General features: G+C 39.9%; 1 protein-coding gene across 5 annotated transcripts in view; it reads right to left on the bottom strand.

Annotated features, from left to right (window-relative positions):
* The window catches only part of USP8 (ubiquitin specific peptidase 8), a 63,549-nt gene that overhangs the window by 31,517 nt on the left and 14,949 nt on the right, over positions 1 to 17,083 (bottom strand). For all 5 annotated transcript variants that reach the window (XM_079767475.1, XM_079767478.1, XM_079767479.1 and 2 more), the window contains 5 exons: positions 16,606 to 16,774; positions 12,441 to 12,585; positions 5,596 to 5,681; positions 3,957 to 4,119; positions 1,811 to 1,844 (listed from right to left, as the gene is read on the bottom strand). In XM_079767475.1, coding sequence (XP_079623601.1) covers positions 1,811 to 1,844; positions 3,957 to 4,119; positions 5,596 to 5,681; positions 12,441 to 12,585; positions 16,606 to 16,709 — 532 coding nt within the window. In that variant the 5' untranslated portion in view covers positions 16,710 to 16,774. The remainder of the gene's footprint in view (positions 1 to 1,810; positions 1,845 to 3,956; positions 4,120 to 5,595; positions 5,682 to 12,440; positions 12,586 to 16,605; positions 16,775 to 17,083) is intronic.

Raw genomic sequence — 17,083 nt, 5'->3', positions numbered from 1 at the left:
GGGTATTTAAAAAATTAAATCCCGAGTAGAAAAAAGGAATCGAGAAAAAAGCGAGTGCAAAGGGTTAAGTTAAATCTTTTCTGAGACAAAAACTTAGGGCAACTACCTAAGTCTTATTATTTAGGTCATATATTTGTCACTAGAGCAGCGGTCGCCAACCTTTCAGACCTCATGAACCACCAGTGGTCCACGGACCACCGGTTGGCGACTGCTGCACTACAGCATCCACACCACCCGTGGATAATACCAAAATTACTCGTTTAGATTTTTTAAGGGAGTAAAGAAGATTTTTAAATAATTAAGTCTTCAACTGAGAGTTTTAAGTAGTACTAGCTAACACTTATATAAAGTTTATTATGCATTCTACGAGTTTCACATATATTAACTCATTCAATCCTCAACAATAACCTATGAAATAGGCACTGTTATTACCCCCCTTTAGGAAAGGGAAATTAAGCCCGAGCCGGTTTGGCTAAGTGTATTGAGCGTTGTGCCATGGACTGAAGGGTCTTGGATTCGATTCTGGTCAAGGGCATGTATCTCGCTTGGGTTGCAGGCTTGATCCCCAGCCTTGGTTGGGCGTGTGCAGGAGGCAACAAATCAATGTGTCTCTCTCACATCGATGTTTCTCTTTCTCTGCCCCTCTCTTGCACTCTCTCTAAAAATCAATGGGAAAATATCCTTAGGAGAGGATTAACAAAAAAAATAAAATAAATAAAAACAATTATTTATTTAAAATGAAAATAAAAATAAAAAAGGGAAATTAAGTTAAAGAGGTTAAACAACATGCTCAAGATCACATGGAAATTCAGAGGAGCCAATGTTCAAACCCAGGCAGTCTCACTTCTGAGAATCCATGTTCTTAACCACTATGTTAAACTACCTTGAAAAGAAAACAATGACAACTACAAACTGTGGTTTTGATGTTTTCAATTGCACCCTATATAATAAAAGCCTAATATCCGGTCATCCATTCAACCAATCAAAACGTAATAGGCTAATGATATGCTAAGGCTGCTCAACCACTCGCTATGACATGCACTGACCACCAGGGGGCAGATGCTCCAACCAGTAGGTTAGCTTGCTGCTGGAGTCTGGCCGATTGGGACTGAGCGAGATGGGCCAGACATGCTTTGGAACCCTCATGCGGTCTCTGCTTGCTAGCCAACCTCCTGTGTCCCTCCCCAACCCCGATAGTGCACTGGTGGGGTCCTTCAGCCTGGCCTGCGCCCTCTCACAATCTGGGACACCTCAGGAGATGTTGGAGAGCCGGTTTTGGCCCGATCCTGCAGGCCAGGCTGAAGGACCCCATTGCTGCATGAATTCATGCACCGGGCCTCTAGTAGTATCATAAATATAACCCACAATATATAAATTCAGAATAGAATACATTTGCAGTATATTTGTACAGACTAGCTTATATACAGACTAGAGGCCCGGTGCACAAAATTTGTGCACGGGGGGGGGGGGGCGGGGGAGGGGGGAAAGGGGTGTCCCTCAGCCCAACCCGCGCCCTTTCGCAGTCCGGAAGCCCTCGGGGAATGTCCAACTGCCACGGAGCGGCTCCCGCCTTCACTGCTGTGCTCGCCAGCCATGAGCCTGGCTTCTGGCTGAGCAGCACTCCCCCTGTGGGAGAGCACTGACCACCAGGGGGCAGCTCCTGCATTGAGCATCTGCCCCCTGGTGGTCATTGTGCATTATAGCAACTGGTTGTTCTGCCGTTCAGTCCATTTGCATATTAGCCTTTTATTATATAGGATGAGACAATATTAGAATCTCACTGTGTAAAATCTGAAGCTAACACACTTACCTTTCTCTGTGGTCTCATTTTTTCCACCATTTATCTATTTAATAGGAAAAAAAAGTTTCAAATTTAATAATAGAAACAAAAATGTTCATAGAAACAAAAATTTTAATATCAACTTGAATATCTCATTGAAACTGAATGCCTAGGAAATGAAGGGCTCAGGGTACTGGCATTTTATAAAAATGCAAATGAACATTAACAGCATTACCAGTTTACTATGGCGGCAGTTAACAGCTAAAATAATTAGCAGCATATCTGAATCATATGACATTTCTTCAAAATTTTCTTCAGTTGTTGGCTAAATATATTTTAAAAGCACAGATTGTTACAGAAATTTATTACTTAGTTTAATGAGAATATTTCTTACAATGAAATAAAAATTGGGCTATTACCTGGCATTCAAAATGAAGAAAGGGAAAACCTACAAATACTCTATCCAGCAAGGTTATCATTCAGAATTGGAGAGATAGTTTTTGAGACAAGCAAAAACTAAAGGAGCTCAATATCATTAAACCAGCAATACAAGAAATGTTAAAGAGACTTCTTTAAGCGGAAAAGAAATAGCCAATAGTAAAAGTTTTTAAATATTGGAAAGAGCCCTAGCCGGTTTGGCTCAGCGGATAGAGTGTCAGCCTGCCAACTGAAAGGTCCCGGGTTTGATTCGGTCAAGGGCACATGCCCAGGATGCAGGCTCTACCCCCAGTAGGGGGTGTGCAGGAGGCATCGGATCAATGATTCTCTCATCATTGATGTTTCTCTCTCTTCCTCTCTTTTCCTTTATGAAATCAATAAAAATATATTAAAAAATAAAATACTGGGGGAAAAAACACTAATATAGGCAAACATTTAGTAAAAGTAGGCATCAACCATGGATAAAACTAGTAAGAAGGTTAAAAGACAAAGTAAGATCATGTGTAACTACAGTAATTAATGGATACACTCACACACAAACTCACACAAAAGGTGTAAAATATGTCAAAAACATAAACATTGGGGACTAGTAAAAATGTAGTATATGATTCCACACATATGAGGTACCTAGAGTAGTCAAATGCATAGACAGAAAACAGAGTGGTGGGTGCCAGGAGCTGCGGGGAGGGAAGTTTGGGGAGTTATTGTATAAAGCAACAGTTGCCAACTGGTGGTCCGTGGACCACTGGTGGTCCGTGAGGTCCAAAAGGTTGGAGACTGCTGGTTTAAAGGATACAGAGTTTCTGTTTAGCAAGATAAAAGGAGTTCTGGAGATGAACAGTGGATGGCTGCACAACAATGTGAATGTGCTCAATACCACTGACCTGGATAAGGTATTAAATATTATGTTATGTGTATTTTACAACAATAAATTCTTTTTTTAAATGTAGGGCCTCTATCTCCCAGTCTCTGGGAGGGTAGGAGCCTAACTTCCATAACTGACAATTAGCAAAAACAGATGCCCCTCACATTGATCAACCTTCTACACTCTAATACTATACTCTAATACTATTCCATGAGCTAGTCAGCATTTAAAAATCCGCCTCGCCCTAGATGGTTTGGCTCAGTCGATAGAGCCTCGGCCTACGGACTGAAGGGTCTCAGGTTCAATTCCGGTCAAGGGTACATGCCCAGGTTGAAGGCTCGAACCCCAGTAGGGGCATGCAGGAGGCAGCCAATCAATGATTCTCTCTCATCATTAATGTTTCCATCTCTCTCTCCCTCTCCCTTCCTCTCTGAAATACATACGTAAAAATCTTTTATTTTTAAATATGAAAATCTGATCAATATAATTTAAACTGAATAAATAAAATGAATAAATAAAAATCTGCCTACATTTTGTTTAAGCATCATTGAGTTCAATCTCCCATATTACAACAGTCTTGAATAGTCATTAACATTTTTTTAAAATGGAGCTTTTAAAATGCAATTTTAAGCGATCATCAACTTAAAACAGACTGCAATAAACACAGCTTGTTATATATGAATCTCATAGTAACCACAAACCAAAAACCTGTAAGAAAACCAACTGAAGCTAGAATATTTGATTCAGTTTCTAATAAAAACACATCAAATTTTACCCTGGTTGCCCAAATAAATGTTGTAGTGATATCTCAACTCTTCTTAAGCAGATCATCTGAGAAGAGTCTTTTTATCTCACAGAATAAATTTAAAATACCTTTTGGGTTTTGTCTTTGGAATCCAATACATTTTCGAAAGAATTTTTAGCTGATGTGTTACCATCCTCTCTTCCTGCTTCCTGTCTTTTCTGTTTCTGCAGTTGCTCTTCCTCCTGTCTGTCCTTTTCTTCAAGTTTTTTCCGAACTTCAGCTTCTTCATATCTAGTTGAAAAAAGAAGTCAAGATGTCTTGCAATGATCATGAAAAGTAAAGGAGTTCCAGTTACATAATACTAGTACCCTGCTTTGGGTACATATTTTCTCCCTCCAACTGATATTCAATGCTGCCATTGGTCATTATAAGCCACAACTTGCAAATTTGCCCTTTGTAGATTTACATAAATTGCTCAAAAATCTTGAAAAGAAACTCTATACTCTCAAGTTAAAGTTGTTTAATGCTCTTGTTGCTCTTTCCCTCCCATTAATTTCAACCTTTTAATGACTCAAATCTGCTACAATTTCCTTTTGAAAGGAATTATAATCCTAAAATCCTAAAATTAACTATAAACCTCACTCACTTATAAAGTGATTAAAAATACTAAAAAATACGGACAACAAATAAGTGAAAGGACCCCCCCCCCAAAAAAAGAGGAGATAAACATGATTATTATAATAGTACTAGAGTCCTGGTGCACGAATTCGTGCACAGGTGGGGTCCCTCGGCCTGGACAGTGATCAGGACACGGGAGGTTGGCCGGGGGGGGGGGGGGGGAGGGGCTGCGTGAGGTTGGCTGTGGGAGCGAGCGTACTGACCACCAGGGGGAAGCTCCTGTATTGCTCCCTGGTGGTCAGTGCGCGTCATAGTGACTGGTCGACCGGTTGGTCAGTAGTTCGGTAACTTAGTCTTTTATACATATAGATGATTAGAGAAAAACTAGGCAAACTGAAGGGAAAAAACAACAACAGTTAATAATGGCTAATACAAAGATTAGGAGAAATGCTATTCTACTTAATTGATTAACTGGCTAAAGAAGAAAGAGAATAGTGATTCTTAATGATATCAACGACTTTAATGATATTCCAGACCCAAGATTAGTAATTTCTAGAAAGGATGAAGGGAATATAGCAGTTTAAAAAGATAATTTTAAGTCAAGGCTATGATGTATATAACTATAATAGTTAACTGATCCAAGTACAAAAACCATTAAAGAAAAAATATTGAACAAAATAGTTCCTTTTTTATTTTGTTACTTAAGGAATGACTAAAAATTGAAACATACTATTTTTAATTTCTATTTATAAGTCTGGTAAACTAGTCATGGAAAATACTAGAATTAGATTAAAAAAACAACAACACATATATACCTTCTGAAACCAGGCAGATCAAACTACAGTAAATACTTTATTCTCATCAGACCAGTGTCTAGTAGCACATCACAAGATGGAGCAGAGGAATGATATTTTTCTGAAGAATCCTGTTAGAAACTTGAGAATAAAATGAGACCTAAGCTCTAAACTACTATACTAATGCTTACCTTAATAAACTATCGTTTTAAGCATTTAAAAAGCTTCAGTAAAAAATATTAATGGTAACACATAAATATAATGTAAGTGATACAGAAAAAAAATTTAATTTTTGTGGTCTGTTAACACAGGACTTATTTTTAGGAATTACATTTGAAAATAATAATGTCTATACCTGAGTTTAAGGCTTTCAGAAAGTCTTTCAGCTTCTTCAATAGCTTTTTTGATGTTTGCAGGTCCAAGCATTGAATGAACATAGTCCTAAAATTATAGGAAAACCATCCTATACTGTTAGCATTAGGTACTATACACAGCTATAATGCTAAAGACATTAAATCACAGTTCTTAAACAGGAAAGTTTAGATGAAAACATTATGACTGAAGTATTTTTTTAAACTTTTAACCTACATGAATGCACAACTTATTCTTAAAATGTTGCAAAAGCATCTTATCATAGCATCAGTATGATAAAAAAAATTCGAGTAGGTAACAGTTTTTACTTATTTGTAAGGCAACTTTTAAGAAATACTCTTCTTTTTTGTTTATAAATAAATAGCAAAAAAACAAACAAAAAACAAAAACCACAAAGCTTTCAAGGGCATAATGTATCTTGCCATTATAAGGAGGTTTCCTAGTTTCATTTTTCTCTAGTCTCAGATGCAGTAAAACAAATTGTGTGTCAATCTACAGCATGGGATTTGTCCTTTTGTTTTAAATTGAGATGTTTTGCTTCCATTTTTCTTTCTTTTTTAAAAAATATATTTTATTGATTTTTACAGAGAGGAAGGGAGAGGGATAGATAGTTAGAAACATCGATGGGAGAGAAACATCGATCAGTTGCCTCCTGCATGCCCCCTATTGGGGATGTGCCCGCAACCAAGGTACATGCCCTTGACCGGAATTGAACCTGGGACCCCCCCACCCCCACCCAGTCTACAGGCCAACACTATCCACTGAGCCAAACCAGCCAGGGTGCTTCCATCTTTCTTTACTATAGCTACCTGCCTTGCAATACTTTAGACATAAAACAAGTGTTATATTTAAGGAAACATTGAATAACTAAAAGTCAAATGACTGAAAATATGCCATCAATAATATAATCTACCTTAAAAAAAAAACACAAAATTGCCTTGGCCAGTACTATTCAAAGGTTAGAGGTCGGCTTGCGCACCGAGGGGTCTTAGGTTCAAAAACCTAGTCAAGGGCATGTACCTGGGTGCCCGGTTTGCTCCCCGCCCCCGAGTTGGGGTGCATGTGGGAGGCAACCAATCAATGTATCCCTCTCATATCCATATTTCTCTCTCACTCACTCTCTCTCTCTCTCTCATACTACCGCCTCCCCTCCCTTCTTATACTCTCTCTGAAAAGCAATGGAAAAAATATCCTCAGGTGAGGATTAACAAAAAACCCCCCACAAAAATACAAAATAGCCATGGCCTGTGTGCCTCAGTTGGAGCATCGAACCATTCGCCAAAAGGTGGCAGGTTTGACTACTGGTCAGGGCACATAACCAGGTTGTGGGCTCAATCCCAGGTCAGAGGAAACCTATCAGTGTTTCTTTCTCACATCAATGTTTCTCTTTCTCTCTCTTTCCTCCTTCCTCCCTCTAAAACACATACACACGCGCGCACACACACACACACACACACACACACACACACACACACACATTTTGGCACATAATTTACTAATAGGCATAATGAAGTTGTTTTTAAAAAATCACTTCACTAAGATGTCACTCATTAGGTCCTGCAATCAGAGATATTTTCAAATCAAATTAGTATGACATGACAGCAGTGCAGTTAGAGTAGGCTAATTATTGGATCTAATTTGCCACAACTTGTCAGTATGACTACAAATAGAACCTACTAGTACAATTCATCACAAAGGATATAGTAATCGTATTTATAAAAAAAAAAAAAAAAAAAAAGGAAAGGCCAGAAGGTCAAAAATATCCATCTCTGGCTCATGGAGAGACCCTCACCAAGAGCTCTGGGTGTAATAAATCTGTTGGTAACAGCTATCATATGTCTATCTAGCCTAAAAGTAGCTCAGTTTTTGGTTGAGTTTATTCTTCTAGATTAAAGACTAAATAAAGAGGGCATTCATTATGTAATTTCAATAAAAGTATAGTTTGTTCAATACTCTATCACTTGAACATTACAGTGGAAACTGTAATTACTTTAGTTATCACAATGTCCCCTACAACTGATACAATATTCACCCTCTTCTCCCCTGAGGATGTGTAATTGATTTTAGAGAGAGAGAGAAACAACTATGTAAGAGAGAAACACAGATCAGCTGCCTCCCGTACTCGCTCCACCCAGGGATGAACCCACAACCTAGGTATGTGTCCTGACTGGTAATCGAACCCACAACCTTTTGGTGTACGTGACAACACTACAACCAACTGAGCAACCCAGCCAGGGCTGATACAAAGCTTTTAAAAATATATATATATTTTTTTATTGATTTCAGAGAGGAAGGGAGAGGGAGACAGAAATAAAAACATCAATGATGAGCCGAAACCGGTTTGGCTCAGTGGATAGAGCGTCAGCCTGCGGACTCAAGGGTCCCAGGTTCGATTCCGGTCAAGGGCATGTACCTTGGTTGCGGGCACATCCCCAGTAGGGGGTGTGCAAGAGGCAGCTGATCGATGTTTCTAACTCTCTATCCCTCTCTCTTCCTCCCTGTAAAAAATCAATAAAATATATTTTTTTAAAAAAACATCAATGATGAGAGAGAATCATTGATCAGCTGCCTCCTGCATGCCCCCTACTGGGGATCAAGCACACAACCTGGGCATGTGCCCTTGACCAGAATCAAACTCAGGACCTTTCAGTCAAAAGGCTGACACTCTATCCACCGAGCCAAACCAGGTAGGGCACAATACTTTTCTAACAGAAAATAAAATCTAATCATTACTATAAGATTTCTCCAGTAAAAACAAAATACAAAATAAAACCAAAAAATACTATGACTTGTTTTATTAATTTTTTAAATAGAAACTCATTAAGAAGCCAGTCTGTAAGCTCAACTTAACTCTGTTTAAATGCTGAAAAAATTGTTTGTGCTTGACTATGCCTATTACAAACTCTCAAAAGACACTCCCTTAATATCGGTGAGGTTTCCTTTCTTTTCTTTCTTTTTTTTTTTTAAATATATTTTATTGATTTTTTACAGAGAGGAAGAGAGAGGGATAGAGAGTTAGAAACATCGATGAAAGAGAAACATCGATCAGCTGCCTCTTGCACACCCCCTACTGGGGATGTGCCCACAACCAAGGTACATGCCCTTGACCGGAATCGAACTTGGGACCCTTGAGTCCGCAGGCCGATGCTCTATCCACTGTGCCAAACCGGTTTCGGCTCGGTGAGGTTTCTTTTCAATAATTCTCTCTGTACTGTTAATGGATCACAGTTAAAATAAGCATAAATATTTTCAACAGTACTGACAATTGACAGAATTTTAATAACAACATCCAATTCTTATACAACTAAAAACATTTGCTTTTTAGGTTTACCAAGTAGAACTTTCCTATTCTTGAACATACAGATTCAAGCAACTCTCATGATTTCACAAATAAAAAAGTTTACCAGTAATATTCAGGATTCTCAAGAATGCCATGGAGATTTAAAAATATATAATTCTGGGGGAAAAAATAATTCTAATATTATCTAGACTGTTATACTAATATTTTCAATATATTTGCCTTACTCCCTTTTCAGATAACCCTGAAAAAATTATTCATATACTGATATTTTCAATGAGGAAGCAATCTACATATATAAAAGGCTAAGTGTCTGTCCGACTGGTAGCAATGATGCGCACTGACCACCAGGAGGCAAACGCTCAATGCAGGAGCTGCTATGACACGCCCTGGCCCCTTAAAAATAAACGGCACCACGGACCTGGCACGGACAAAGCAATACTCGGCTTTCCCCAAGTGGGACACAGGCCCCGCCACCACCTCGGAGATACACCCCACCAAACCGCAGCCAATGCTGCCAAGACCCCATGGTGCAAAATGCAGCCCACCGCCCAGCACCACCCGAAAACAGTGGCTCTGGGCACTGGGTAAGGACGTCACGTAGCAACGCCTGGCTTCCTCTCCCTAGTGACTAGCATCCTTGGAGTTTCATCAGCCCAGGAACCCGATTTGCTTTATAGCCAGGTGGAAACATTTTATATAGTTTAACCAAATGTTTGTGAAGCATTTTCCTGTAACTCATCTCATTTGATTCTCTCAAAAGTCCTGGAGTAGGTAGATAGGAGACTCGGCAGAATCCTATTTTCTTTTCATTAGCAAGACTCAAATAGTGATATTAAAATATTTCTTCTAATTAATTTCCTTTCAATGTGCAGAAATCCACGCACCAGGACACTAGTAAATGCAATGTGTCCTCTACTAGTGAGTTTGCTAAATTATCAAGTTTTTATATAAAATCCTAACTATTCCCTAGTATAAAATAAGAGTGAAAGACAAAGTTTCTGAAGACTGATGACATTACATTCTGTCCCTACTGTCTTTAAAAGGTAAAAACCAAAATTTAGTTAGTGCCCTGGCCAGTGTGGCTTGGTTGGTTAGAGTGTGGTCCCATGCATGGGAAGGTTGTGGGTTCAATTACTGGTAAGGGCACATACTTAGGTATGGGTTGGATCCCAAGTCAGGTCTCACCCTTCCTCCCTCGCTAAAATCAAATGTTTAAAAAATTTACTTAGTAAATTTAACATTTCACATACTTGAAGTATACTGGAGAAGTTGGGCTAAATAAAATAAAACACAAACAGTTCTAAGACAGAAGCAGATGTGGTACCTTGGACAGAGCAAACAAAAATAATACTTATACTGAAAACCAGAAACTGAACAATTGCAACATATGAAGTAACAGAGAGCTTTCTAACCTGAACAACTCCTGCCACTTTCACTATACACTCCCTTTGGAAAAGGAATAAATAGTCTGTGAAAATGGAAAAAACCTCTTACCAATTATAATTTACTCCCAACCTTCTCAGGTTTAAAAAAAAAAAAAAAAAAAAGGTAGCTACAAAAACACTCCCAATCTTGTCAAAGAATAAAAGTAGTTACTAATTTAGAAAAATAGAGCAAAAAATTAAAAGTATATTTAAAAATTGGCCCTACAGTAATAGACAAAATAGCAAACACCAAAACTATCAGTTACCCAAATCTGCAAATTTTTCAAAAATAATTACTTTAGCAGACACTTTTACACTTCTTTTTAAGCAATTCCATTTTAAGAGATACTGTGATAATCATCGAAGAGCATGCAAACACTTGCTTAAATTTGGGCAGGCCTCTGTCTCCATCTGCAGATAAGTATGCCCAAGAATGTTCCAAGGACAGGACCAATCCAGCCATTTGTGGAGGATGAACCTTAAATGCAAGGGGCCACCATTCTAAAGCTAGAGCTAAAATCCCATAACTATTATTAGTATAACCTTACTGGTAAGAAGAAATACGAGCAATGATTTAACACCATTAAATAAAACAATGAGGCTATCCCTCAACCCAGCAGTCGCCAACCTTTCGGACCTCACGGACCACCAGTGGTCCTCGGACCACTGGTTGGCGACTGCTGCCTTAACCAACAACCAAAAGAAATCATATGAATTACACTATTGTAATTCATATAAGGCTATTAAAAGAGTAAGAAATTTTTTTAACTTCTACAATTTTAATGAGGCAAAGGAAATTCCACCCACCAGTGAACAAAATAAAAATCTCAATATTAATTCAAGAATAGCTTCTCTGCCCTGGCCAGTGTTGCTAAATGGTTAGTGTCAACCTGCACACCAAAGGGTCTCAAGGCTCCATTCCCATCAAGGGCCAATACCTTGGTTTTGAGTTCACTCCCTGCCCCCAGTTGGGACACACGCTGGAGGCAACCAGTAGATGTATCTCTCATATCCATGTTTCTTTCTCTCTCTCTCCTCCCTCCCTCCCTTTCTACTCTCTCTGAAAAAGCAATGGGAAAAAATATCCTCAGGTGAGGATTAACAAAAAAAATTTTTTTTTTTAAGGAATGGCCTCTCCACCACATGAGATCTATAGGCAGTATTTTGCTACTATTTATTGTCTGGTAGCAAGATTGTTCCTAAGTAAAGGCGGAACCACCAACAGAAAACTCTTCCCATTTCTTTAACCTAGTCTTCATGATCTTCTTTAGCCTGTTGCTGGTGCAGCTGAAATGCAACCATTTTCCTTAGCAACACTTATCTAGTCATCAGTTCTCTTTTTTCATTTACACTTCCCCTCTTTCCCCTTCCTCCCTCACTGCCCATGGCTTCAGCAAAGTGGAAGGAAGGCACCTGCTCAAAGGATTAAAAGCAAAATAATATACAAAAATGGAAGCAATCAGCATTAATTTTTCAAACTGAGATCTTCAATATGGCAACAATGTGATATATTAAAAACTGTCACATTAAAGCAAATGACTAAACCTTGAATCTTGAGAAAGTACAATCTCAAGTCACATTTTTCTTATTTAATGCATGAGTAAATGGAATATTCTATTTGACCTGGCAATGATGTATCATAACAGAAAACTGACTGTTTCTGCATCTTGCTATAAATTTGTACTAGTCCAAGACAAATGAAGAGTGCATATAGAGCCCCAGCTTGTGTGGCTCAGTGGCTGAGCATCAATCCATGAACCAAGAGGTCAGGACACATGTCCAAGTTGCAGGCTTGATAGCCAGTAGGGGGTGTGCAGGAGGCATCAGATCGATGATGTTTCTCTCTCATTGATATGTCTATCTATCCCTCTCCCTCTCTAAAAATCAATAAACATATTTAAAAAAAAAAGAATGTGTATATAGTGTGTGTGTATCCACATGTTTGCAAATAAAATTAAATCTTCAGTTTGTTTTTCTATCTTCCTGTTTGAACTTGATGCTACATAATGTTATCTACTTTCCAATATAGTTAAAACTTTTAGAGAAGATAAGTCCATTGTGCAAAAATAACTTAGCAAATAAAAATGTAGAAACAAAAGGTACCTGCTGTTGCTTGAAATCAGGCCTGTTTTTGATAAGATTATAAACAGTCACGAATTTCATGTATAGTACGTAGGCCCTTTCCTCATCACGATCTAACCTGCTTTCTTCTGCTGTCTTGAAGATCTTCTGGGCACTCTGTACATAACTTAAAATTAGAGAAAAAAATAAAACATTTGACATCTGGGGGGGAAATCATGGGTAAAGCCTACAGAGAACCTCGATAAAATACATTTCATAATTTATTTCAGAACTGACACAAAGTTAGATGCCAGTTTGGATGCAATCTGAAAATTTCCCTTATGCTACAAGTAAATACTTCTGTTTCATAAGAATTGTTTATATACCACAAACTCTTCAAAATGCTTTCTGAGTCCAGTTTTAAAAGATTTGCTACAACAGATAATCCTGAGACAAGTGGTCCTCAGGCAGCCACATAATAGCCATACTCTATAATTAAAGAACATACCATTTGTATTGAATTAGGGGAGTTAAAATCTTTATTATTTTGACTAGTGGCCCGGTGCACGAAATTCATGCATGGGGGGGGGGGTGTCTCTCAGCCCGGCCTGCACCCTCTCCAATCTGGGACATCCCTCTCGCAATCCAGGAATGCTGGCTCCTAACCACTCACCTGACTGCCTGCCTGATTGCCCCTAACCACTCTGCCTGCCGGCCTGCTCACCCCCAACTGCCCCCTGCCGGCCTGCTCATCCCAAACTGCCCCCCCCCCACTGGCCTGATCACCCACAACTGCCCTCCCCTCTTGGCCCCTAACCACCTCTGGGTAAGGGGCTGAGGGGCCCTTTTCAGGCTGGTCACACCCCCTTCAGGATGGGGATCCCCGCTGGGGTGCCTGGTCAGCCTGGGTGAGGGGCTGATGGCTGTTTGCAGGCTGGCCACGCCCTCCAGCGGGGACCCTCACTCGATGGTGGCATGGCCAGCCTGGGTGAGAGGCTGAGGGCTGTTTGCAGGCCCCTCCCTCAGCGGCTGGCCCAGGTGACCCAAGCCTCCTGCTCGCTCCGGCCTGCTCCGTGGCCACCGCCCACAGGCCCCTCCTTTGGCAGCTGGTCCAGGCGAGCGGGAAGCTTGGCTTCCTCTGTGTCCAGGGGCGACCCAAGCCTCCTGCCCACTCCAGCTGGCTCCATGGCTGTCACCATCTTTGTCCTGCTAATTTGCATTTTCCTTCCTGATTGGCTGTGCGTGTCACAGAGTGATGGTCAATTACCATATTTCTCTTATTAATATAATATTAAAACAAATATTTTCCATTCTACTCACTCCTTTCTAACCATTATGTAAAATTTCCCCCACCTGAAAATTCAAGAAATTAGGGAAAGAAAAGAGGACATGAGACTAATCTTTTTGTTTGGTTAAGATTTTCTACAAAATGGCTGAACTACACTCTGATTCATTGGTCCTGGAAGAAAAAGAGACTTAAAGTCCAAAAATACGTCATCTTAAAATTCTACTTCAGTAAAATAATTTGAGGATTCTGTGGCATTAATTCTAAAGACATTTTCCTTGTTTGATGGTTTTTAGAAAACAAATTAATAAAATAGGCATTTCTGCAAGAGAAATTCATTCACTTAGGACTAAAGTTTTGGCAACCAAGTTATATACAATATGCTTTACCAATACTTATTTATACAAAGCAGTGAATCTTGTTTTCTGTATTTTTCAAACTGTATTCCAAAATTGAGACATGGACTAATGAGGAAGTTGGTCAGACCAAGGAACTAGACCACCACATAAGGAAAAGGGACAAAGTGGTATTTAAGACCAAAGATGGTCCTGTACAAGGACCATTTCAGTCAGTGTGTATGCTGTGCCTCACATGGCATCATAGACCTAAGACAGACGTAAATCAAACCAAAGATAGTAAGGAGATTCTCTATAAACGTTCAGGAATGAGTACATTTGGGATCATAAAAATCAGTTTTTAGAGTCGTTCCCCCCACCCCCACCCCCCCATTTATCTCTAGCCATGGAACAGGTATTTTCCTCTAATCTCTAAAATCTTACTCAAGTCTAGTGTATGGCTGGCTAGATGCACTTTTTTTTTAATTGATTTTTTTTTTGAGAGAGAGAGGGAGGAATGGAGAGAGAGGGGGAGGGGGGGAGAGAGAGAGAGAGAGAGAGAGAGAGAGAGAGAGAGAGAGAGAGACATTGATGTGTTGTTCCACTTAAGAATTCATTGGTTGATCCTTTTATGTGCCCTGACCGGGAATGGAACCTACAATCTTGGTATATCGGGACAAGGCTCTAACCAACTGGTGTACCTGGCCAGGGCCTACCTTTCTTTCTGAAACTCTTTTTTCCAACTCTATATTATATAAAATAGATCATTAGATTAAAAGTTCTTGTCATGCTGAATACTAGATAAAAAATACATCTCTCTCCTCTTTTTAACCCTTTGCACTCGCTTGCTTTTTTCTCGATTCCTTTATTCTACTCGGGATTTAATTTTTTAAATACCCCAGATTTTACAAAGCGTGGCAGTAGAAAAAAAAACTGGAGTTTCTTTTCATACAAACTTATTTATTTGGATTTTTTTATATTTCAAATTATTGATACACTAGAGGCCCGGTGCATGAAATTCGTGCACAGAGGGGGGGTTGTCCCTCAGCCCAGCCTGTACCCTCTCCAATATGGGACCCCTTGAGGGATGTCCGACTGCCCGTTTAAACGGGCAGTCAGACATCCCTTTCACAATCCAGGACTGCTGGCTCCCAACTGCTTGCCTGCCTGCCTTCCTGATTGCCTCTAACCACTTCTGCCTGCCAGCCTGATCACCCCCTAACCACTCTGCTGCCAGCCTGTTTGCCCCCAACTTCCCTCCTCTGCCGGCCTGGTCACCCCTAACTGCCCTCTCCTGCAGGGTTGATCACCTCCAACTGCCCTCCCTTGCAGGCTTGGTCCCTCTCAACTGCCCTCCCTTGCAGGCCGGGTGCCTCCCAACTGCCCTCTCCTGCTGGCCATCTTGTAGTGGCCATCTTGTGTCCACATGGGGGCAGGATCTTTGACCACATGGGGGCAGCTATATTGTGTGTTGCAGTGATGATCAATCTGCATATTACTCTTTTATTAGATAGGATAGAGGCCTGGTACAGGGGTGGGGGCCAGCTGGTTTGCCCTGAAGGGCGTCCCGGATCAGGTGGGGGTTCCCTTGGGGTGTGGGGCGGCCTGAGCGAGGGGCCTGTGGTGGTTTGCAGGCCGGCCACACCCCCTGGCAATGCAAGCGGAGGCCCTGGTATCTGGAATTTATTTTCCTTCTACAATTGAAACTTTGTAGCCTGGAGCAGAGCCAAGCCTGGGGCTCCCTCCGAGGCTGGCAGCCATTTGTGTTGGGGTTATAATTGAAACTTTGTTGCCTTAAGCGGGTGGGCCCGGCCAGGGTGTGTGGAAAGCTTTGCTTGCCCTGTTGCCAGCGGCAACCCTGGCCTGCTCTCTCAAGCTCCATTCTGCCGCCATTTGTTTGAATTTGTTTACCTTCTATAATTGAAACTTTGTAGCTTGAGTGGAGGCTTAGGCCTGGCAAGGGCAGGCAGAAAGCTTGGCTTCCTCTGTTACCTAGGAAACCTTGCTCTCTGTGGCTGTAGCCATCTTGGTTTGGGTTAATTTGCATACTCGCTCTGATTGGATGGTGGGTGTGGCTTGTGGGCGTGTCAGAGGTATGGTCAATTTGCATATTTGTCTATTATTAGATAGGATTCAAAGAGTATAAAAAGAGCTGCTACCGATGCTAACCGTGTCGAGTCACACTCGACATCCGAGTGCAAAAGGTTAATCAAAGAAAGACTATGCTAAGACGATCTCTTATATGTGAAATACACAAGGATAAAAATCTTTAATTAAGCAGTATTTTTATATTATGTTATGAAAAGGTATTGATTGTGGCTGAATGAGTTATGTAGAACCCTTACAGTCTTTACCTCAAATTTATGATTTACTATTGTCTAGAAAACAGATAATATGTATATTAGAAGACTATATATGTACTCTGCCAAGATAAAGTTAAGAACTTCTCTAAGGAGGTCTTACTTTATTTCTGAGATGATGCCATTGTTTAAATAAACTTTAAATTTACTCACGTAACACATGTAAGAAAATGGAATTGAACTAAAACTTAATATATGACTCAGTCAAACTAACAATGGATACATACTTCTTAGTGCTTATTTTCTCTGGTTTAACTTCTGTCTTCTTATTGAGGTCTTTTAGTGAAGAACTGAGGTAGAGTTCTTTAGGATCTGAAGCCACAGAAGGCATGATGAATAATCCTTACTTTTCCACTTTCACAATGGATGGTGTACTTCAGTAAAAGTAGTTCTTTTCTGAAACAAAATGAACACAAATGATTCCACTAGTATTCCTCATTAACAACAAAACAAATGAGCAGTTTAAAAAATAAAACAGCTAACCTGTATTCTTTGCTAACAGTTAATTTTAAATTATCTTGAATATATCTATTTTGGGAGTTCACGATATACAGGGTATTAATAAACAATTTATTTTCAGATTTTCATTAAATTATTATTGTTTGTATCATTTTACCTTAAGTATTAGGAATCTTTCCTGTCAAAGGAACTAACAGAATAATAAGAGCTTTTATATTTTTCTTCTATTAAATCTGCATGAATGTA

This window comes from Cnephaeus nilssonii, assembly GCF_951640355.1.
Source record: "Cnephaeus nilssonii genome assembly, chromosome: 4".
Taxonomy (NCBI): domain Eukaryota; kingdom Metazoa; phylum Chordata; class Mammalia; order Chiroptera; family Vespertilionidae; genus Cnephaeus; species Cnephaeus nilssonii.
The sequence above is the reverse complement of the archived record's forward strand: the minus strand, read 5'-3'. Positions and strand labels throughout refer to the sequence as shown.